Source organism: Oreochromis niloticus, linkage group LG13 (genome assembly GCF_001858045.2).
Source record: "Oreochromis niloticus isolate F11D_XX linkage group LG13, O_niloticus_UMD_NMBU, whole genome shotgun sequence".
In the NCBI taxonomy this organism is placed as follows: domain Eukaryota; kingdom Metazoa; phylum Chordata; class Actinopteri; order Cichliformes; family Cichlidae; genus Oreochromis; species Oreochromis niloticus.
Genome location: NC_031978.2, coordinates 34,648,642 through 34,673,169, shown reverse-complemented (window position 1 = coordinate 34,673,169; position 24,528 = coordinate 34,648,642). Strand labels below are relative to the sequence as shown.

Here is a 24,528-nt window from a genome sequence, read left to right as displayed (position 1 = left end):
GTGAGTCATAGTTTAGGCAAATTGTTTGGTTTGCAGTGGATTTGCTTTGAACCCAGTGGTCACTTATTATGGAGGCATCTCGATGTCAGGTTTAGTGTTAAAACAGTCATAATCAATTTTAGTTCCAGTGCTAATGTTAAACTATTCTAACAATATCCTCAGTGACATCCTCTAAAGCACCTTTGTTTTTAGTGGAACTAAAGATAAAAAACTGTTTTATGAATGAAAAAAATCATTGTGTGCTGGCCACATACCCATCCCCTCAGAGAATGCCTGTTTCCTTCCCATTAACCTGTGACAATTAATATTTCTTCTTCCATTTCTTTTTTTAATCTTTGTGGGCTCTTTCAGCACATTCAACTGGCCTCACTTTCAGTGTACACCTACAGAACCCCAAACAACACACCTAAATGTGAATATCCAGTTGAAAGTGTTGAAGCTGTGAGATTGTGTTGCTGTTTTTACTCTTTTTCCTATCTTCCTTTGTTTCCGCAGGTCTTCCTATCCCCTTTTCCTTCCCTTCACCTTGCTCTGTGGCCTGTGGCTCTTTTTATTGCTGGGATTGCCCTCTCTCCCTCTCACAAATTTTGGCCTTCTGTTCCTCTTCCTCCTGCATTCTAATGTAGTCTTGGGTTTCTTCTCTTACACTTCCTCTTAACTAGTCCTGCTTAACAGTAGCTCTTCCTTCCAAGCATCCTTTAAGTCCCTCCAGCCCCTGAACCTTTAACCTGTAACTCAACTTTCCAGTCAGTGTACTCTCATCACTGTAAAATGTGTCTACTCTTTAGATGCTAGCACAACAAGATTTTCACATGTTCCTGGGTTCATCTTTGTTTTTTAGACAGCTTGTACAAATCTACCTGTGATCAGTCTAAACCTTACACCAAATATTAGTAGTGTCTTTACTACAGGTGCTAAGAAATACTACATCTGTGATAAACTGCTAAAAACCCAAGCACTGGGTTTAATGGTATCCAGGTGGGACGACAGAAACAAAAAAGACTGCATCAAAAGTCATTTTTTGCTTAAAGTTACAGCATGAAACTCGTATCTCTTAATCCCTGCCTGTGGGAGCAGACACAGATGACACAAACATTGACCTGAAGGTCCTTCTGTTTGCTTGAATATTATTGGGTCTTTACCTTAGAATCAAAGTAAACACTTATAAGACCTTTAATGCCTTGAAGCAGCTTGATTTAAATTGGAGCTACATAAAACTGAATTGACCTGAACTGAATCCACTTGATGAAGTCACATAATCATTTTGAAATAGCTTCAACTCTAACATAAATTCAGAGGATGCCAAAGTAGCACACGTAATGCAATTAAATAATGAAAACAATGGATTAGTGTTTTTTATTTTGATATATATGTTAATATTGAGAAAGCGTCAATCTGTTATTCTTGATCTGACAGGGTGATATGTTTGTTTTTTAAAAATGGTGCAGGTTTTAAGTTTAACCAATCAGCATCATACCCTGGCCAGCAGTTAATCAGGTTGGTCAGAAATACTTTTTCCCCTCCTGCTGTTAGATTCCTTTTTAACACCTAAATGTAGACTTCGGTTTGTAAATTTAGTCGATTTTTCCCGTAAAAGACAAAGTTATTTATCAGGAATTCTCCACAATGCAAGAAAATAAACTATGCATCAAATTCCAACACTTTTTTGACCCTTCATCTTACTGTGGCAAGTTTAAATGTCACTGTAGGCTGTAGTTCAGGAGTTAGAGCAGATCATCTACTACATCTACATCTGGGCAAGACACTAACGCCAAGTTGCTCTCTAATGCATCCATTAGGGTAAGAATGTGTGTTAATGTTAGCTAGAAAGCACTTCAGTAGAAAAAAGTGCTTGTGTGAACGGGTGAATGACCCAAGCTGTGTAAGCTGTATGTGCACTATTTCGTAGTGTGCATGTTGTTCCTGGTGGGAAACCTGGGCACCAACTGCAATGGCTTACTTTTTTATTTTTCCCTCTACTCCCTCCCACTCTCCAGTGAATTTAGATTGCTAAATCATACAAAAAAACAAGTGAATTAAAATGACGGTAAAATTTCTCATATCATCTGTTGCATATGTCAAAAAACAGCTATTGAAATCTTACAACAAAAAGCATTTGCTTCTATTGTGGTGTAATAAGGAGGATTAAATTTGTTCTTTTTAATACACTGTTTGCAGGGAGAGAGGGGCAAGAAAGGCAACAGGGGGGCCAAAGGGGATAAGGGAGACCAAGGAGCACCTGGATTAGATGCCCCCTGTCCATTGGTATGTCAGTAGTTCTGTGTTTAGCCATGAGGCAAAGGGAAGAAGCAACAAGTTACTCTCAGGATCTGTCAGTTAGTCAGCTTCCTTTTGCCTCATTTAATGTTTCTAATCAACCTCAAAGTGGTTTTGGTCCAGTGGTCCAGCTGTAGGTTATTTTGACAACACGACTAGAATCAATCTACATCCTAAAATCCCTCATCCATTCAAAACACCAAAGGAGGAGGTGTAGGACATTATAATAATGTCACACTATCACACCATGTGCAACTATCCCTGCTTGTAGTAATCATTTTCATAATCATAATAATATATATCTGTATCTTTCAAGTGGCATACTAAGGAGCAGCAATGCTACATAAATGATAAATTAGGCATTACTAATACCTTAGTAATACTTAATAGTGTGACATTATTATAAAGTACTACTAAAAAAAGAAATGCATTCATTAGAACAAAGATGCTTGAGACTGGATCACAGCTATGATTGAGGAACTTTTCTTCCAGGTCCCAGACAGACAGGAAACAGGCAGCCGCTGCTAACAGATACCAAAGTATTCCAACTCCACGCTGCGCTTTCTTCCTGCACCTTCACCTCTGTAGCTTTGTAATAAGGAAAGTTAGACAGTTCAGCATAGACTAGCTATAGGCAAGAGCTTCTAATACTAAATCAAAATCAATAGCATACTTACTGTCAGATTTCTCTCTGGTGTTATTTTATCCATTACTGTCCTTCAGCACTGTTGGCTCTGTTCTTCCAGCCACAGTGCACTGGTTGTTTTGAACAAGCAAAGCAATCAAAGACTGGGGAAGATGTTGATGGTCTGCTCTGATTATACCAGTCAGATACTGTTAGTGAAATGTTAGAGAAGATTAACCTCTGCATTAGAATCAGAGATACCATTTCCTTACAAGTCCATATCAGTGAGCCCGGTTCCTGTCAGTCTCAGGTTTCCTGCATGTTTAGGAAACTGAAGTCAGTCACCTCGTGGAGAGACATTGAGATCTCCCTGCCATTAAGCAGTGGAGGGAAAACACTCTTCTGCTGCACGAGCTGCAAAACTAAACTAAAATTAAATGGCTGATTTCACAAACAGGGTTTCCGAGGCATTAAAGGGGAAAAAGGTGAACCGGGCTTGCCAGGCCTGGACGGGCTGGATGCCCCTTGCCCTGTGGTATGGTGCTCTTTCTTTCCCTTTACTAGCATGCCTTTAGCTACCCTTAACCACACTCCTCTTTATGGATCCTACAGTGCATCGCTGTAAACAACAATATGCACTTTTGCATGATAGTTTAAATTTATTGTAATCAACTCACTGCTTCCTCTACAATATGGTGAGACAACATAACATAATCAAGCCTTTCCAGATGAGAACAAATACGTGATTTAACTCTTGTAGTCTTATAACTGCTAAAAACCTTCGAAACATAACATCACGTACAATTGTGACTAATACACCAACCTCAGATCTAAAACCTTCACAGTGTTATTTTCAAATATAGTAATGCCTTTAGCAATGGTTTCCTACACTGTTTCTTGCATGGGGCACTATTTTCCCCTATCTACAAGGCAATAGACTACCACAGGGAGTGAAAACCAGCCACAGGGGCCACTAGCCACCATGTGCTATTTCCAAGCCCGGATACATGGGCAGGGTTGCATCAGAAGGGCATCCATTCTTTATGATCCACAAACATGTGGATTTAGTGTATCCTCTACACAGGAGACTTGTTGAGGGAATATAATCCTGGCTTAATTTTCATTTCTAAAATATTTAAAAGGAGAATGGGAGGCAGAGCCTTCAAATTTCAGAGCCCTCTTCTGTGGAACCAGCTCCCAGATTGGCTTAGTTACACTGCAATAGGTCTAGGCAGCTTCCCATGATGCATGGAGTGTTTCAGTGTTTTTTGTTATCTCACCTTTTTCACTCTCTATGTGCCCTCACACACCACTCTGCATCTAATCATTAGTTCTTATTAATCTCTGGCTGTCTTTCCCAGCATGCATTATTTCTCTCCTGTCACCCCCAACCGATCCCGGCAGATGGACGCCCTTCCCTGAGCCTGGTTCTACCGAAGGTTTCTTCCTGTTAAAAGGGAGTTTTTCCTTCCCACTGTCACCAAGTTCTTGCTAAAAGGGGGTTGTTTGATATTTGGGGTTTTCTATGTATTATTGTAGGGTCTCTACCTTACAATACTAAGTCCCTTGGGGTGACTGCTGGTGATGAGGTTCAGAATTGAATTAAATACAGAATAGTATTCAAGGGATGGGTTCAAGGTAGGGGTGAGATCATCAGTGATTGGCTCTGAGCCACTTGTTATTTGCAGTGGTGGGGGATAGGTTGACAGGTGAGCAGGCAGGCGTCTGTCTCTGACTGTGATGTTTGTAGACATGATCTACAGTGAGAGGAAGGATTTATTCACTGGAGAGAAAATACATGAATTCTGTAGTAGCAAGTTGAAGTACATGTATGTGAACGAGGGGAGACCGGTGGAAAAGAGTAAAGAAAAGAGATTTGCTAATCTGTTAATCTGTAAAGGAAACATTAGGTATGTCCCAATTCATAGGCCGCATCCTTCTGAGGCCACATTTGAAGGCCTATTATGTCACAGCGACACGATGAAGGCTGCCCAAATTCGAAGACAAATCAGACAAATGCATCCTTCATTTCCCCGAATTTGAAGGATGGGTCGAGTGTGTCCTTCGTGGCACAACCTATCCCAGAATTCAAACCCTAATTCCGATGTTTTCAGAGACGTCTGTTACCCACCACCTCGATAGCTGACTGGGAGTTTGAGAACAGCGAACTCCCAGAACATCAGACCCCCTGCGGTTTTTCGGTACTAAGGTTAAACATGATATATAAGTCACTTATATAACTTAAAAATGTTATTGTTAGACTTTTTTCGGTGTTTTATTTGTTCCTGAGTAAATCGGTTTGGCTGAGATTAAAGTTATAGCTTTCACACCGCTGAATAATGTCAGGGCTAGCGAAGCAGACTCAGGCGCAGACCACAAGTTCCTTCAAACCAAAAGTGAATTTATTTACAGTGTCCTCCACAGTGAAATATATATACACAATGGTGTCTGGGGAAAAGGGGTCGGGGTTCCAGGGTCCGGGAGTGAAAGGGGCAGGAGTCCAGGGAGGGAAGATTTCCACACAGCTCTCGCGAACACAAACAACTCCTCTTCTTCCCACTACCACTCTTGCTCACGCTTAGTCACAGTGCACAGGGAACGGGTCCGGAGGAAATCTATACACAGACAGAGAAACAGTTAGTCTCCAGGTGCAGGCGTACTCACGAACACAACTTGCAGAGAGCAGGACGACTGACGCTGATGGCTCAACGATCCAGCGACGAGTAGAGCAGATCCACCATCTTAAGTAGGACTCGTAATCAGCGGCTGGTGTGCTGATTATCCCAGGTGCGTGGGCCAGGGGCAGGAGCCCATACTGAGCTCCGCCCCGGCAGGAGAAAGAGAGAGTGGGAGAGGACGAGAGAGAAAGAGAGAGCAGAGGCGAGAGAGGAGAATAAACAAAACAAAACATAGCGCCTGACATGATGTCAGCTGGCGAGGTGCGGGGACCATGACAGTACCCCCCCTCAACGGGAGCCTCCCGGCGACCCACCAGGCTTGTCCGGATGCAGGCGGTGGAACTCCCGGAGCATGGCCCTGTCCAGAACGGCCGCTCGCGGGACCCAGGAGCGTTCCTCCACGCCATAGCCTTCCCAGTCCACCAGGTACTGACAGCCACGCCCCCGGCGCTGTGAGTCCATGATGCGAGTGATGGAGTAAGCTGGCAACCCATCCACGAGCCGGGCGGGAGGAGGGGGCCTGGAAGGAGGGCACAGAGGACTGGACCGGACAGGTTTGATTTGTGAAACATGGAAGACATCATGGATCTTCATATTGCGAGGGAGTTTTAACTTCACAGAGACAGGGTTGACCAGGGCAGAGATTTCAAAAGGACCGATGAAGTTGGGCGTAAGTTTTTTGGATTCGGTCCTGACAGGAACGAAGCGGGTAGAGAGCCATACCTTCTGGCCGACAGAGTAGTCGGGTGCTGGGGCCTGGTGCCGGTCTGCGATGCGTTTGTTGTTCTCCTTCGTGCGTAGTAGAGCCGCTTGAGTGGCCCGCCAAACCCGTCGGCACCTGCGCAGATGAGCCTGAACGGAGGGTACAGAGTGCTCACCTTCCACAGCAGGGAAAAGAGGGGGCTGATATCCCAAGGAGGCTTCAAATGGAGACCGGCCGGTGGCAGAGGCAGTCAGGCTGTTATGGGCGTACTCGATCCATGGCAACTCCTCACTCCAGATGGTTTGATTGGTGGAGGCGACGCAGCGCAGGGCGGTCTCCAGTTCCTGGTTGGCCCGCTCGGACTGGCCGTTGCTCTGAGGATGATAGCCCGAGGATAGACTGACCTTTGCTCCCAGGGAGTTGCAGAATTCTTTCCAGATCCAAGAAGTGAATTGAGGCCCTCTGTCAGACACAATGTCTTCCGGGATCCCATGCAGGTGGAAGACGTGAGTGGCGAGCAGGCGTGCAGTTTCTAGAGCTGTGGGAAGCTTAGGCAGAGCAATGAAATTAGCCGCTTTAGAGAAATGGTCGATTATGGTGAGAATGACGGTGTTACCTGCTGAAGGAGGTAGCCCGGTGATGAAATCCAGTGCTATGTGAGACCATGGTCTGGAAGGAGTGGATAACGGATGGAGCTGGCCCGCCGGGGGTTGGTTCGATGGTTTGTTTCGGGCACAGACAGCACAGGCGGTGATGTATTCCCGAGTATCTTGGGTAAGTGAAGGCCACCAGAAGTACTGCTGAAGAAACTTGACGGTGCGATGTATACCTGGATGGCATGAGAACTGGGCTGTGTGAGCCCACTGCAGAACCTGGGATCTGACGGAGCGTGGAACATAGAGTCTGTGGGCGGGTCCCCCTCCCGGATCCGGTTCGGCTTCTTGAGCCGCCTGGATGGCCGCCTCGATCTCCCAGGTGATGGCCCCAATAGTACAGGTTGCCGGCAGGATGGGATCCGGGTCCGCCTTTTCTTCAGCAGTGGAGAACTGACGGGAGAGGGCGTCCGGCTTGACGTTCCGGGAACCGGACCTGTAGGTGATCGAGAAGTGGAAACGGGTGAAAAACAGGGCCCACCTGGCCTGTCGAGCGTTGAGACGCTTCGCTGTTTGAAGGTAGGCCAGGTTTTTGTGATTGGTCCAGACCACGAAGGGTTGAGTGGTGCCCTCTAGCCAATGCCGCCATTCTTCCAGGGCGAGCTTAATCGCCAGCAGCTCCCGGTCGCCCACATCATAGATTCGTTCTGCAGGGGTGAGACGACGGGAAAAAAAAGCACAGGGGTGCATTTTACCCTCCTTCTGTTGTGAAAGGACGGCCCCCACCCCTGAGTTGGATGCGTCGACCTTTACCACGAACTGAAGAGTGGTGTCAGGCTGGACCAGGATGGGCGCTGAGGTAAACCATTTCTTGAGCTCCTGAAAGGCTGATTGGGCGGCGTCACTCCACTGAAAAGCAAGCTTGGGAGAGGTTAACTGGGTTAACGGTAAGGCAATCCTGCTGAAGTCCCGTATGAATCTCCTGTAGAAATTAGCAAAGCCTAGAAAGCGTTGCAACTGGCGACGGTTGGGGGGCTCGGGCCAGTTCACAACAGCCTTGACTTTCACAGGGTCGGGTCGGAGATCTCCACGCTCGATTATGTACCCTAGGAAGGCAACAGTGGCCACATGAAACTCACATTTCTCGCTTTTGACGAACAGCCGGTTCTCCAGAAGGCGTTGCAGTACCAGCCGGACCTGGGTCTCGTGTTCAGCCTGGGAAGAGGAGAAGATCAGAATGTCGTCTAGGTAGACAAAAACAAACCAGTTAATAAAGTCTCTTAGAACATCGTTGACCAGAGCCTGGAATACTGCAGGTGCATTAGTGAGACCGAACGGCATGACCAGATACTCGAAATGTCCGAGGTGGGTATTGAACGCTGTCTTCCATTCATCGCCGTCCCAAATCCGAACCAGGTGGTAGGCATTCCTCAAGTCCAGCTTGCTGAATATGGTGGCGCCCTGGAGAAGTTCAAAAGCAGAGGTGAGCAGAGGCAGTGGGTATTTATTTTTGACCGTAATGTTGTTGAGCCCCCGGAAGTCAATACAGGGTCGGAGAGTCTTATCCTTCTTTTCCACAAAGAAGAAACCCACTGCGATGGGTGAGGAAGAGGCACGGATGATGCCAGTGGCGAGGGATTCAGTTATGTATTTCTCCATAGCCTCCCGTTCCGGCAATGAGAGGCTATAGAGGCGGCTGGTTGGTAAAGGAACTCCCGGCAGCAGGTCTATGGCGCAGTCGTAGGGCCGATGGGGTGGCAGTGACTGGGCTCGGTCCTTCCGAAACACCTCAGCGAGATCGTGGTAAACGGACGGCACATGGTGGTGACCACGCCGGTGACCGATGTGCTAGGAGGTGAGGCAGCCTTAAGGCAGGTCATATGACACTCCTCTCCCCAGCCGGTGATGCCTCCTTTCTGCCAATTAATAGTGGGGTTGTGTTGCTGGAGCCAGGGATGCCCGAGAACTAACGGCGTTTGGGTGGAGTGAAAAACAAAGAAGCTAATCTCCTCCGAATGATTGCCAGACAGTGTGAGGGTGAGCGGTTCAGTGATGTGTGTGATGTCGGGGAGGCGCTGCCCTGACAAAGCCATGACGCGTAAGGCGTGAGGCAGTGGCTCCACAGTTACACGGAGTTGTTTTGCTAGTTCAGAGTCAATGAAATTTTGTTCTGCTCCCGAATCGACGAGCACAGAAAGTGAATGACACTCGGAGTGGACCAGAAGTTTAGCTGGCAGGGCTAAACGTGGAGGAGATTTATCCTGATTTAACCCGCCCACCAGTACTCCTACCATTACTGGCGGGCGCGGCCTTTTGCTCACGACGGGCAGGAGGCGATCATGTGTCCCTTGTTACTGCAATACAGGCACTCACCGGCCGTGATGCGTCGCTGGCGTTCCGCAGCAGTAAGGTGGGAGCTGCCAATTTGCATGGGGTGTACCTCTCCATCGGCGCCCTCTGGTGTCCGGGAGGACCGGTAAATCGGCCGAGGCCTCCGCCCCTCGTTGCCCCGCGGCCTCCTGGGAACTGGAGTTCCGTGCTTGTCGGCGAGCCCGTAGCCGCTCATCCACCTTAATGCACAAAGCCATTAGTTCATCAAAAGCAGTGGGAAGGTCCCGCATAATCAATTCATCTTTCAGATCCTCACGAATATTATTTAACAGTGTGGTCCTGAGCTCATCCGGTCCCCAGCTGGTTTCTTCTGCCAAAATCCAAAAGTCGATTGAATAGTCTGCCATACTCTGCTTACCTTGCTTGAAGTTAAGGAGGCGGAGTGCTGCAACCTCGGCTCCAGAGCCTCTGTTAAACACAGTCTTAAATTTAGCCACAAACACCTCAAAAGAAATCCCAGGGTCGGAATTTAATACCACCTGGGCCCATTTCAAAGCACGATCTCTTAGCATCTGCACAAAGAAAGCAATCTTCGCCCCGTCATTGTTATGAATGCGCCGCTGTTCGCGGAAAATCAATGAGCATTGGGCCAGAAAACCGGAGCACTTTTCCGACTCACCCGTAAAAGGTTCAGGCGAAGGCAGAGGACCATCAGAGGATGGAGTGGCTGCCGATAGGGGGCTTGCCGTGGCCGCTGCGAGTGTTTCCTGCGGGGCAGGGTGAGCTGGCTGGGGATTTCCCGGCTGCCCGCCCCCTGGTGTGGTCAAACGGGAAACAGCTTGGGTTAGTGCGGCAATCTCACCTCGCAGCTGGTGTAACATTTGTTCGTGGCAGGTCAGCGCCGCTTCTTGGGCAGCCAGTGCCTGTCCGACGGTATTCTGGTCTGCTGAGTCCATGTTGTGGCTGGATCGTTCTGTCAGGGCTAGCGAAGCAGACTCAGGCGCAGACCACAAGTTCCTTCAAACCAAAAGTGAATTTATTTACAGTGTCCTCCACAGTGAAATATGTATACACAACGGTGTCTGGGGAAAAGGGGTCGGGGTTCCAGGGTCCGGGAGTGAAAGGGGCAGGAGTCCAGGGAGGGAAGATTTCCACACAGCTCTCGCGAACACAAACAACTCCTCTTCTTCCCACTACCACTCTTGCTCACGCTTAGTCACAGTGCACAGGGAACGGGTCCGGAGGAAATCTATACACAGACAGAGAAACAGTTAGTCTCCAGGTGCAGGCGTACTCACGAACACAACTTGCAGAGAGCAGGACGACTGACGCTGATGGCTCAACGATCCAGCGACGAGTAGAGCAGATCCACCATCTTAAGTAGGACTCGTAATCAGCGGCTGGTGTGCTGATTATCCCCAGGTGCGTGGGCCAGGGGCAGGAGCCCATACTGAGCTCCGCCCCGGCAGGAGAAAGAGAGAGTGGGAGAGGACGAGAGAGAAAGAGAGAGCAGAGGCGAGAGAGGAGAATAAACAAAACAAAACATAGCGCCTGACATGATGTCAGCTGGCGAGGTGCGGGGACCATGACAAATAAACGTCAAACAGAAAACTGATTAAACAGAAGTGTGAGATGGTCAAGATTTTACTCCAGTGTCCTGTTATATTTTAGATAGCAAGGAGCAGACAGCTGAGTTTATTAAACTGTCTGCTGAGCTGCAAATCCTAAGGCTAGACCGTCCAATTTCACAGCCTCGCACTTCCGGCCTTCTCGGCCTTCGAAGGACCCGGCACGCGAAGACCGAAAAGGCCGGGTCCTCTGAAGGATGCGGCCTATGAATTGGGACATAGCTGTTGACTTTACCTGCTTATTGTAGCAAAAGTCTGTAAATGCCATAATATGCATGGTTGTTGCTATGGTGATAGTGTTTTCCTGTACAATTTGCAACAGTTGTAGTCCCAGATTTCAACCTGAACGGACACAAAAATGTAATTTCACCAATGAAAACTGCAGAAATAAATACTGCTGCTGTTTGTACCATGTCAACATATCTCAGGTTGCTTCAGCTCTTTCAGCTGTATTTGTTTCATTAGCATTAATACAGACTCGGTGCTGACATTTATTATTCTTCACAGAGGTAATTATAGAGTCGTTTTCAGGCCTGAAGGCATCTACAAAATCTGCATGAGTTGCACTTGTAGAATGCTGGGTGGTCAAAATATGTTTTTATTTTCATATAATTGTAAAGTGATTCAATATACTGTCCATTATTGCTTCTAATATTGTCTCTTTTTTACACTACATATTCCAGGGAGATGATGGTTTACCTGTACCTGGATGTTGGAATAAAGTACGTTTGTCACAGCGTTGTGTTTTTGCCTGACATTCTAACTTCATGGGGAACATTGTGTGTCCTAACAACTAATATTTTGCCTTTTGTTTTTCCTTGCAGTGACGATAACTTTGGAATGGCTTGTGTGATGTACATAGGATATTTATTTTTTTTTACTTTTACTATTCTATTATACATGGAAAAAAATAAATATATATGGCAATTTTGTACATATTGTTTATTTTAATAAATACAACAGTGTGTATGTAGTGTTTTTTATATATCTATGCATTGTTTTATATGATTGGATAAGTAAAAATGATAATGTGGCTGAATTTGCATTTTGTGAAGAGAATAATGCTCTTTAACTTATTGCATTATGTTTTGCTCTGTTGTGATAGACCATGCTGCACTGGGTTGTGGGGCTGGCAACATTTATAATTTAGCCTTTGGAAAGTCTTGGTTGAACTCTCCTCTGACAAAGTGTTGAAAACTATAATAATGAGAGCAAGCGCTGCATATAGACTAGTTCAAATTTCACTATATGTTCACACAGGGACAGGAAGCTATTTTAAATGTGCACTTTGAATTTTAGGCTGTTGTGCTCATATTACATGAAGACATAAGAGAACATGAAGACATAAGAGATCAAACTCATGTTTGTCAGTAACTACTATACTGGAGTGTCATATATTCACTTCCAGCTTTCCTAGGCATGCTGACCACCACAACTCACACTGTAGGGGAGCAGATGGGATGATGCCATGTTTGCTTTAGGAATTCTTGCTACACAGCAAAAAACAAGTGCATCATGTAGGAATGAATGGTTAAGACAAGTTGGCATGATAAGATCTATCTATCCACCCACTTTCAGTCATAATTTTGGACACACCTTTTCATTGTAGATACAAACTGAAGACATCAAATATATAAGCAAGATAAATGGAATTATGTAGCAAAGAAAAAATGATAAATAACTCTAAATATGTTTTATATTTTAGATTCCACCCCTTGCTTTGTTGACAGCCCTGCATACCCTTGGCCCTTGTCTCAATGGACTTCATGATGTAGTCACCTGAAATGGTTTCATTTTGCAGGTGTGCCTTGTCAGGGTTCATTTGTGGAATTTCTTGCCTTCTTAATGAGGTTGGGACCATCGGTTGTGTTGTGCAGAAGTCAGGTTGGTGCATGGCTGTCAGCTCTATTTGACAGAACGAATCAGCTAAGTAAAGAGAAACAACAGTCCATCGTTACTTTAGGAACTGAAGGTCAGTTAGTCCGGAACATTGCTAAAACTGCAGTCACAAAAACCATCAAGTACTATGATGAAACTAGCTCACATGAGGACGCCCCAGGAAAGGAAGACCAAGAGTCACCTCTATTGCTGAGGATAAATTCATCTGAGTCACCAGCCTCAGAAATCACAAGTTTAACAGCAGCTCAGATTAGAGCCCAGATAAATTCCACACAGAGTTCCAATAGCAGACACATCTCTATATGTTCAGAGGAGACTGTGTGAATCAGGCCTTTATGCTCACATAGCTGCTAAGAAACCACGACTAAGGAAAAGCAACAAGCAGAAGAGATTTGTTTGGGAAAGAAACACAAGGAATGGACATTAGAACAGTGGAAATCTGTGCTTTGGTCGGATGAGTCCAAATTCAGGCATAATGAACCCGCATGGCTACTACAGCATCCTGCAGCGACATGCCAGACCATCATTTATTCTCCAACAGGACAATGACCCCAAACACACCCCCAGGCTGTGTAAGAGCTTGACCAATAAGGGGAGTGATGGAGTGCTGCGCCAGATGGCCTGGCCTCCACAGTCACCTGACCTAAACCCAGTGGAGATGGTTTGGGATGAGATGGAGCACAGAGTGAAGGCAAAAGGACCAACAAGTGCTCAGCATCTCTGGGAACTCCTTCAAGACTGTTGGAAAACTGTCACGGCTCTGTGTGCAGGCAGGCAGAAATGAGGATCCAAACGTAGGACTCGTGGAGACAAAATAGCAACTCAAAAACCACAGCTTTATTGCTGGCAAAGAACAAAACAAACTGAACAATGAAAGCTGGGACCGGCAACACACAGGCAAATCTGAGGGTACGACGCGACACTGACACAGAGAAACACGGGGCTTAAATACACTGAGGCGTAATCATAGAATGGGAAACAGGAGGGAGACACAGCTGGGAGAGATTAGGGTTAACGAGACAGGGGGAGCAAAACTAGAAACACTGACATAAGACATAAACCTTCAAAATAAAACAGGAAACAATTCACAAAGATGCAGACTAAGAAACACGGACTTACACAGAGGGAACACACGGGCAGAACTAAACCTAAACCAGAATAAGCCGGAACATACTAAATAATAATAATAATAATAATAATAATAATAATCAAAGCCTGACAAGAGATCAAGAAGATAACCAAAAATCAAACCAAAACATAAGAAAGTCAAAATGCTGGGTCAAAATGACCCAGAACCGTGACAGAAAACCATTTCAGCTGATGACCTCATAAGATAAGATAACCTTTATTAGTCCCACACGTGGGAAATTTGTTTTGTCACAGCAGGAAGTGGACAGTGCAAAAGTTATGAAGGAAAAATTAGAAGCTCATGAAGCTCATGGAGAGAATGCCAAGAGTGTGCAAAGCAGGAATCAAAGCAAAGGGTGGATATTTTGAAGAATCTACAATATAAAAAAAGTTTTATTTCATACTATTTTGTTTACTATATAATTCCATTATATGTAGTAAACATAAAGGGGAGTGTAACTACCATGATATCAGCCCTTGGTTTTCGACTCTGGGGGTACTGTATTTGGAGTGTAAAATTATCAGCTAATCCTAGCAAGTTTTGGTGGGAAGCTGCATTTCGTGCCAGCAATGTGCTGACTTTTAGTGCTAAGTACATCATTAAAAATAGAATTTCACTCACCAAAACAGAAACAACTCTTGTAATATGTAACAAGCCATACTGTTTGTTAGATAATTCCAAACCACACAGCGTGGCAGCAAAACCAAGTTTAAGAACAAGCTGCTTCACTTGTTTTTTGCTGTGTAGGATCTTAGTACCATTAGCAAGAATGCGGCTGCCATATATTTTATTAACTGTATGTTTCAACTCAAGTTCTATGGTGTCCTGCATATTATACATGTAGTTTCATATAGTTTAGAAGTGAGCTAAATGAGAGAGAATCTGTGTATGTGACAATTAACCTGCAGAAGTTGACTCATGTTATCAGAGGTTTAACATTTTTAGGAGTTTAAAAAAAGGGTATACTCTAAAAGTATTACATTATTAAATCTAGAAAATAGCTGTTCTGTCTCTTGCATACATACTACTACAGTATGAAAAAATATTTGACCTCTTTGTGATATTTATTTATGTATTTATTTTCATATTTGTCTGTAGGCATGATCAGCTGCAGTTGTCTGTATCAGCACACAAATCAAAGCAGCAACAACCATTTGGATAAGCGTTATTTATGCAAATTGAAGTCTTAAAAAAATACCCTCCATACATATGCTGTTAAGTTCTGTTGTATCCAAAGAGGCTAAAGCCAATTTTTGTAACTGGCTCTAAGCTGTAAAATTGGTAATTTTAACAGTTGTTTTGTGGGGAATGATAAACCTTTGAAGCCAAGAGGTCGCCCATTGCATTATATCCAGACCAAACTTTGCAAAGTGATCATTTCATCAGTTAGGAGATCTAAACGTAGAGTGCTGTTTAACTGTTTTTAAGTTATCAAGTATTCCAAAGTGCTTTTAACACTTTGGAATACTTGTCAAGAAAGATCAACAAAGATTTTGTAACAATTTTGTAACAATTTTAATTCCAAGAAGGATCGATCCTGTAAACTCAATGTCTAATTGCACAACAGGAAAGTAACAGCTCTGTGTTGTTGCTTCATGTTATTCATCCACTTTTAGTTCATTCTATTTTTGTCAAATTCTCCTGATTTATGACCGCTGGGTTTAGTATCCTGGTGGCGGTAGATTTTTTTTTCTAGTATTCACCCCATTATTTTTCAAACATTGCCACTCTCATTTAAGGCATGCTGCTGCTGCAATCTCCACATAGTCTCATCCTGATATGAAGAAAGCTGTAACCTTATTGGACAATGTACATCCTTTTTTTTTTTTATCTACAAACACTTTTTCTAACAGCTGTTCTCATTAACCTCATTAACAAAAGTGAGCAGAGTGGAAATGAATCCATTATATGCTGCTGCTCTTTGACAAAGCTTTGTGTGTGTTGTGCTCTGCCTGAATTTGATGTTGCCATTAGAGATTATTGTTGGATCATTCCCAGCGAATATTCATTGTGTCATTTTGCTGCACCTAAATTAACTTAGTCACCAGTTAGCCTTGTTTTCGCTCTGATATTTATCATGCATACTTATGCTCAGATATTTAAAATATTTATTTTCTTCAGTGACAGTCATAATTAAGAGTACATTTATAACGATTTGGACTAAAAATAATTTAAGTGTACCCATTAGTTACAGAGTATCACAATCCAAACGGTAGACCCTGTTTAATCTGCGCTCCAGAGGATTGCATTGTTTTATGTTGTGAGGTTGTTGTTATGTCATTAACTTCAGGGCAATCCAGGTTTGAAGAGGTTTAAAACTGTATGTTAATAAAATACATGGCATTTTTGACTCAAATTCTATGCTGTCCTACATATTATAAATGTAGATTAGTATAGTTATCATCACAGACAGTAAAGAACCAGCTGCTGCACTTGTTTTTCCTGTAATGTTTGACAGGGTTTTAAGGTAGCCCTTTACCAGTAAAATAGTGAAAACTACGTGAGCAAAAAAGCAAACGATATACTCTAAAAGTATTCAGTTATTAAATCCAAAAAATTAGCTTTTCTACACTCTTACATACATACAGTACTGTGAAAAAGTATTTGCGCTCTTCGTGATTCCTTATTTATTTCTTTATTTACATATTTGTCACATATGTTTCACATCATAAAACAAATTTCAATATGTGACAAAGATAACACGAATAAATACAAGACAGACTGACACACTCCAACCATCACGTCTGACTGCTGGTAAGATATTCTTTTTGTAAAGTTCATCTCTTGTCTTTTCAGTCCACAGAATGTTTTTTCAACAGTCAAGATGATTTTTACAAATATGATCATCATTTAAAAACTGTATGTTGTATTTACTTGAGTTATCTTTGTCTAATACATAAAATTGGCTGCATTTCCTTTATAGTTCATGCGATTCTTTTTGCACTTCATTGGTTGTTTGCTGTGAAATTCAATGTAGCGGTGTAGAGAGGCAAGATTACAAAATCTTGTCATAAAAAAAAACTGTATTATGTCACGTAACTACAGTTATTCATTCCCTAATACAAATAAAGAATGTTATTGTTTCTGTTCATCAAGGTACATTTTGTACAGAACTGCAAATGTTTATGTCATCAAGTGTTTGTATTAGCATGAATCATATTTAATGCACGTTGGGCTCAGTGCAGATATACACTAAATTGCCAAAAGTATTTGGTCCACTGCCTAGACATATATATATGACCTTGTGTGACATCCTGTTTCTGGTGGTTGGGATTCGTGGCGCGACTGCGGGGAAGGCTGATACACCTGAGCTCAATCAGGTCATCACGCCTCCTCTGCATAAAAGACGAATGAACTGGGTCCTAACGTTGTTATTGTGCAGCTGCAAAACTGCAGCCGAGTCTACAGAGAACAAGCAACCGGAATAAAAGAGTGTGTGAAAAGTGTTAAGATGTGGTCGAGTTCGTTGCCACGACATTTTTAATACATAGGGTTTAATATGATGTTTGCTAGCCTCTGCAGCTAAACAGCTTCAACTCTTCTGGGAAGGCTTTCCACATGGTTAAGATCTGTGTTTATGAGAATTTTTGATCATTCTACACAGAAGTGCATGTGTGAGATCAGACACTGACCTTGCAGTCTTGCATTTGAGTTCACTGTCTCTGCTGTAATTCATCCCAAAGTTGTTCTATCGGCTTGAGGTCAGGACTTTATGTCTTTATGGACCTTACTTTGTGAACTGGTGTGCAGTCATGTTGAAACAAGAAGGGGCCATCTCCCAACTATTCCCACAAAGTTAGGAGAATTAAATTGTCGAGAATCTTTTGGTATACAGTGGTCCCTCGTTTATCGCGGGAGTTACGTTCTAAAAATAACCTGCGATAGGTGAAATCCGTGAAGTAGCCAACTTTATTTTTGCAATTATTATAGATGTTTTAAAGCTGTAAAACCCCACATACACACTTTATACACTTTTCTCAGACAGGCATGAACATTTTCACACTTTTCACTCTTCTTTAAACACTTCCAAAGTTCAAACCTTCATAGAAAAGTAAGTCCAGTGTTATAGAATGAAACCAAAGATGAAACCCTGTTTTCAGATCCAACTACATAGAAAGGAAATACAATCTATGTTTGTTTTCAACAGTGTCTTGCAAACAAGTTCAGTAGACTAGGTAACACTGTAATATGCCCGGTGACTAATGGCATGATTCCTCTGTAATTAAAAGGAATTTCAGTGTATTTTATTTGAAATTACAATGTAATTATATTTATATACACATAATTAGCCTTAGACCGCTACAATAAGTGGGGAACAAGTCAGACTTTTATGGGAAACAAATAAATAATTATACTATAAGTACATTTATTTAGTGCCTAAGTAATTTTAAGTACTGCGCAATTTCCTAAGTAGGAAATAAATATTATGGAGCAGCTAAATCTAGCCTAACTTTGAGATATTTTTCAGGAAATGAGACAAAAATTATACTGTAAGTAATAAAACTATAGGCGAAATGTATATATTGACTTTTTAGCCACTTTTATGGCTGGAGTAAATCAGAACTTTAGCAGCAGGAAGTAGGGAAGAGATGTCCAGTACATAAGTTCAGTTGAAATCTTAATATTTCTGCTTGTCTGTTATTTTTATTAAAACTGTGCTCATGTTTAAAGGGTCAACATCCTTTTCAACTGGCAAAGAAGTAGCACTACTGCAGATGATCTCCCACAAGCCACCAGAAGGAAAACTTTGGATATAGTGTTTGCAGTTTTTACCCAGTTGGCTTTTCAACTTTTTCCTGCAGGCTGGGCACAGGGCGAGTAGTGTCAGAGACTCTGGTGGCTATGCTATGCTGAACACAGTAACCTCAAAAAGACTGGATAGTAGAACCTTTGCTCCATGGTGTAGTTGGTCATTGAAGTCTTTCTGGACAGAACAACGATGAGACTATCACAACCACAGAGAGCTAGAGGTTGAGACTTTACCTGCTGATCTGTTCCACTGACTGATCTGTTTATCACCTAAAAAAAAAGCATGGTCACTTGCAATGTGTTGTGTTTGATTTCACATCATTACTGTAACTGTGATAAAGAATTCAGAGCAGCTCACAGAACAGATATATGCCATGTGTTTCCATGAAAAACCAAAATGCAAAGGGAGACCCACTTGATGATTCCTTACTGATACTAGTTGACACACTGCCTTTAAAAAAAAAATCCCTTTAACTGCAGCTATGACCATTTTTGAATGATTGTGCTGTATGTATGATGTGTGATACCAGCATCGCACATCATGTTTGTTCTCATATATGATATTTTTTACTTTTTTGTATGAACGCCATGTTCACTGCTGTATATGTATGTAAAGTACAAGATGAGAATTTTATGTATAAATGTACCTAGCTTGTAAATGGAGTGCATGAATTAAACATCTTTTAAGTAGTGAATATGCATCACAGTTCTGAAAAGGTGGTATTCATATCTTGATAAATGATTTCTTGAGAAATGTATAATTTGTAAAATACTTTGACCTATTGTTTACCAGAATTACATAATTTTAACATTTGCATCTTCCGTATGTCCAGCCCCGTCACTTATTCTGGCTCAGAAAAGTCACATTTGTCATTCATAATATTGAAATGTAATTGATCTTTTTCCATCTAAAAACATCACAGCTTAAATCTTTTTGCTCATTTGTTACTGTACATTCAGATAGCATAAAATGACTTGTCAGCATTTCACCTTCCTGTTATTGTAGTTCAGATGTACAGAAGCATTCCATGTCATCCTGACAGCTGCCATGTAAACAGACTCGGGTCAAAGTCGTATTTTATTTTATTGGGATTTTTCAGTTTTGGAGTTCAGTAGTATAAGAATGATGTTTGATTTTTTCGTTGGGTACAAGTGCACCTGGAAAATCATATAGTTATATTTATTAAAATTTAAAACAAAATTATCAATCACATAGCTTAATTCAATATTGTTGTAAGTGTCAACACTACGGAAGCGTAGAGCTGCCATCCAGGCAAAAGAAAAATAGAGTTATATGACATTATAACATGAAAAATTTATTGTTCTAACAATATACTTCTCACATTTGAACAACATAATATCACATATTACAATATAACTATATAAATATTATATTGTAATAACATGATAATATGTTGTTCAAATGTGAAAAGTATATTGTAAAAACAATAAACTTTTCACATTATAACGTGATATGGTTCTATTTTTCTTTTCCCTGGGTGGCAGCTCTACACTTCCATACAACACTCAAAGTAATGCAGCTTCAAAAAAATACTAGTAAAGAAAAGACTACATTTATTTCTTTTTTGACAGTGCTATCTATAAAATAATGTTGTTGTTTAATTTAAATGAGTTAAACACTGTCTTTGTTTTCTTTGGTTGTCAGATAATGTTGTTTATTAGCTAATCATATGCTGTTTTGTTTATTTGATTTTTTTTTTAATTGGTGTTTTATTTATTTAACTGTTTTGTCTATTAGATCTGGATCTCTTGTCTAAAACTGCAAAAAGGGACTTGGTGGAGGATGCAATCTCCAAATAACCTTCTGGTTGTGCAATGTATATTATGTATTATATAATCAGTTTTATATGTTTAGTTGCATTATTGGTTTATCTGTTTATAAATCTAATTACATTTGTCCCTTACCTGTACTTATTAAGGTTTTGTAGACATGCAGCCCCCATCCACATGATGTTAACCTCCTGCCCCAGTTATACAGGCCTTTGTACCAATCACTGAACCCCCTGGCAACCACCTGTCGCTAGGGAAAATGTGTAATGCCTAACTAGTTTGCAAAATTGATGGACTTATCTACAAACTCTGGTTAGCTACTTTCCCAGCTGTAGCGAAACTATGAAGAGGGCAACACAAACAGGAAAGTTGTACCTCCACCCAATAAGACAACAGTTTTCAGAAACCACTGCCAACCAGTCAGGAAACACACATTTTTCTCTGGTAATTTGTGACTTTATCAAATCCAGTATGGCAGGAACTCTCAGGCAACATGTGCATGACTTAAGATGAGACACTTCAATAACCTGATCACTTAAGCTGCAGTGTCCTGAGTTCTCAGCCATCAAGCAGAAGATATAATTGTTTGATGATTTATTTAAAAGTACTTGTTCTAATTGATGTTACAGTTTTCAGCAGTGTTTTCTTTCAACTTGCTTTTAATATGTTTCCCCTTTTTTGTGCTGTAACAGATTTTATATCTAAAAAATATTTAGCGCTTTCTGTTTTAAGCCTCTACATTTCTGTTTTTTTGACTTGATCTGATTTTTGTTTGCATGTTTTATTCAAAGTACCAATTTATTACTGATACGTTGTTGCAACAAAAGGCTAATGATTAATCTTATTGCAGGAATTTGCTCCTACAATACAGGTTTTGATTAACTATCTGTAACTTCTTCTAGAAAAGCTGAAAAGTAGTACTTTACATGATAAGTGCACAATGCACTTGTTGGCAAAGCTCTAACCCAACAACATGTGTATGTAACATCTATGTGGTTGCTGGAGTCGATATAAAACCCATTACAGGAACTCCAGGAAGCTTAGAGAAATTCACAGAATCCAAGTATGTCACAAAGGTGATCCAAGACATTGAGGTACAGCTATTCATACTAAAACTTTAAAGTTCTTTGATAATGACAATTCCCCACAGAGCTCTTTATGTCAAGCCCTCACACATTCTGCGTGTGTTTACAGTGGTGTATTTTTTGCTGTCTATTTAAATTAATATATATTAATAGCTATTTTAAACTAATTGGTGCATAAACAGTTAACTTTGCTTCAAAGTGTAACTCTTGATATATAATTTCTTTGATTTGAAAGTTTGAGACAGAGAGGAGGTGGGCATTAAATATAGAATTTGCATGCTACTGTTTAGCCTGTTTAATTTTTTCTTATTTGGGTAATAGATCATTAGATGTACTCTCCATTTAATATTTTTCCCCAGCAAAGTTAAAAGATATGTGTCTGTGCTACCATGACACTAACCTGAATTGTGTCATGGTAGAAATTTCCGTGACACACAGCAATTTGTTAATTTAAGGTGGTGTCAGAAGAGAATGTTGATTTTGCTTTTGTTTTCCAGAAGAATGTTTTTTATAATCCTAAAAATGGCAGCTGTTGTCACTGATTGCCAGACAGATTCACTGTTCAATTCAGCGTCAAAGCAATTTGTCACTGACTCAGAATAAAGAATTTTACTTTAAATAGAATTACGTGTGTGCATGTATGGAGTGAACTTCTCTGCAGTAATAATTCAATTTTCAATTCAATTTATTTAGACAGTGCCAAACAGTTGCCTCAAGGTGCTTTATAATGTAAGGTAGAGACCCTACAATAATACATACAGAGAAAAACACAATGTGGTGGGGCGTGGTCTGGGGTACCGTGCGGTCCCACCTGCATGGGATCTGCAGATCACGCCCACGGTGTTAAATCATGGGGAAGCAGGGTTGAGAGGGTGGTTGTGGTGGTGTGATGCAAATGTTAAACGTTATCTGTGGTCCCGTCATGCCTTAATTCCACCACACCCAACAATCATAGACCCCCTATGAGCAAAAACTTTGGCGACAGTGGGAAGGAAAAACTCCCTTTTAAAAGGAAGAAACCTCCGGCAGAACCATGCTCAGGGAGGGGCGGGGCCGTCTGCTGCGACCGGTTGGGCTGAGAGAAGGAAGACAGGATAGAAGATATGTGCAGAGAGAGCGGACGTCAAGTGATAGCGCCAACTAAAGGAAAGGAATATAACTGGTAGGCAGGCTAGCAAAGATAAGCAGCCCGTGGCCTCAATAAGGTGTTCGAGGAATCCATAGACTTGAGGGGATGGTGGGAGAAGAGATCAAAGGAAATTTCTGACAGTGAAAGACCTTGATAGATGAATGAGTTGAACCCATTGATCATTTGGCTCGACTCTGAACTGAAGCTTTGACAGTGACACATGCATGGATTTTAAGACTTGTGGTGATGGCTTGACGACTCATAAAAGCTTATATGAGCTTGTCTTAGAGTAGAAGATGGAGAGAAAATGCCTGGCTGGTTAATTTACTTTGGGTAAGGAAGCGATAACTACTGTACCAGTTTCTGAAATGTACAGCGGTGACAATAAGCAGAATTGAAAGACTGATTAGAAGACAACTGCCTGCCATAACGATAACCCCCAAAACCGACAGAGTCAAGCAGAATTCCAACGAACCTCAAAGAAGATGATAATGCCATGTTGGATGTTGTCAGAACCACAAGTCGGCTTGGATTGCTGTCTCGAATAACTGCACTGTAAAATATAACTTGTTGTTTCAACTTAAAAATATCAGGTACAGGGCTGCCTTAAAATTTTAAGTTAAGTCAAGAAATAGAGTTTGTTCTTATAACACAACCAATTGTTATCTTAATGAAAAATCACATGTTGTCTAAACTTTCGTCTTAGTTTAGTTGACTGAGATTTGTTAGTCAGTTCAACTCCTTTAATTGTCATTTTTACTTTGGAAAACCCTTTCAGCTAAATTAAAATAATCTATTGTTTAAACTCTTGTCCTAGTTCAGTTGACTTGGGTTTTTTAGTTAATTCAAATACTTTAGTAGTTCTTTTAACTTAGGAATCTATTTTAGCTTAACTAACATAATCTGTTAGCTAAGTTGATTTAAGTTTATTAATTAACTGAGCTCCTTAAGGTAGCTGAGTGAACTTGTAAATCAGTTTCATTTTAATTATCAGAGTTGATTGACTGGATGTAAAGAAAAATGTGTATTAAACATCTTAAGTTTTGTTTTGTTTTTTTAGCTTTCTAACATCCATTTCAGCAAAACTACCTGTTAGGTTTATCTTAGATCTCAGGTTTAAATATCTACATTCCTTTAAATTAATTTTCTGTTGTTTACAGAAAAAAAAATAAAAACCCACAGATTCCATTAAAGTCTATCTGATCATTTCATACAGAAAGTTTGTTTTAAGAACATGACAAGACAATTACTCATGAGCACCCAACATTCACCATTTATTGTGCCATCTTAGTCATCTGAGAAACAGAAAAATCAGTGACGTAGCTCATCAGGCTCACAATCCATCAAAACTCAAAAGTTGCTCCCTGTGAAACAATAAATTTGAACTTGGTCTTGAGCCCAGTTTGGGTGAAGATTAAATTCTGACCAATACTCTAGGAGCAGTAGTGATTCTTGTGAAGTAACAACATAAAGTCTGCATTAATGTAATGTATCAACGGAACACTTGCTATTTTAGAAAAGTTATTCTTTACATTTGCAAAATTTTTAAACTTCATTGTGCTCAGTCACACCTGTTAGCATAAAACTTGAAATATTAAAATAGTACAAAACATTTGATAAGTGACAGTAAAGATCAGTTTATAACAACTAAGACATCAAACTCTTGTATTTGTCTTCGTTTACAATTGCAACAAATTCCACAGAACCAATATCTCTGAAAATGAGTGCATGCTTCTGAAACATTTGATAATATGAATATTTCAGAAACATTAGTTTGAGTCTGCTCAATTGCAAAACAAAGGAAAAACTACTGACTTGCATGAGATAAGCATCTGCAGAGTCCACCATTATATTGTTGTTCACATAAGTTTCTTAAACCATGAACAAATGAGTAATTGTCTAATCTGGAAT

General features: G+C 41.4%; 1 protein-coding gene and 1 long non-coding RNA gene across 13 annotated transcripts in view; one reads left to right on the top strand and one right to left on the bottom strand.

The window, feature by feature from the left end:
• Window positions 1–22,112, top strand: part of LOC100704552 (collagen alpha-1(XIII) chain) — a gene marked incomplete at its 5' end in the record, with an annotated part of 82,925 nt that extends 60,813 nt beyond the window's left edge. For 11 of the 12 annotated variants that reach the window (XM_019366882.1, XM_025897440.1, XM_019366878.1 and 8 more), the window contains 3 exon segments: window positions 2,179–2,265; window positions 11,519–11,557; window positions 18,535–22,112. In XM_019366882.1, the coding sequence (XP_019222427.1) occupies window positions 2,179–2,265; window positions 11,519–11,557; window positions 18,535–18,567 (159 nt within the window). 12 annotated transcript variants of the gene reach the window in all.
• On the bottom strand, window positions 4,584–5,681 carry LOC112841954 (uncharacterized). Its single transcript, XR_003213456.1, has 2 exons — window positions 5,599–5,681; window positions 4,584–5,517 (listed from the first exon to the last, which is right to left on the bottom strand). It is a non-coding gene; the product is annotated as an uncharacterized LOC112841954 (long non-coding RNA).
• Window positions 22,113–24,528: the final 2,416 nt, after the last annotated feature.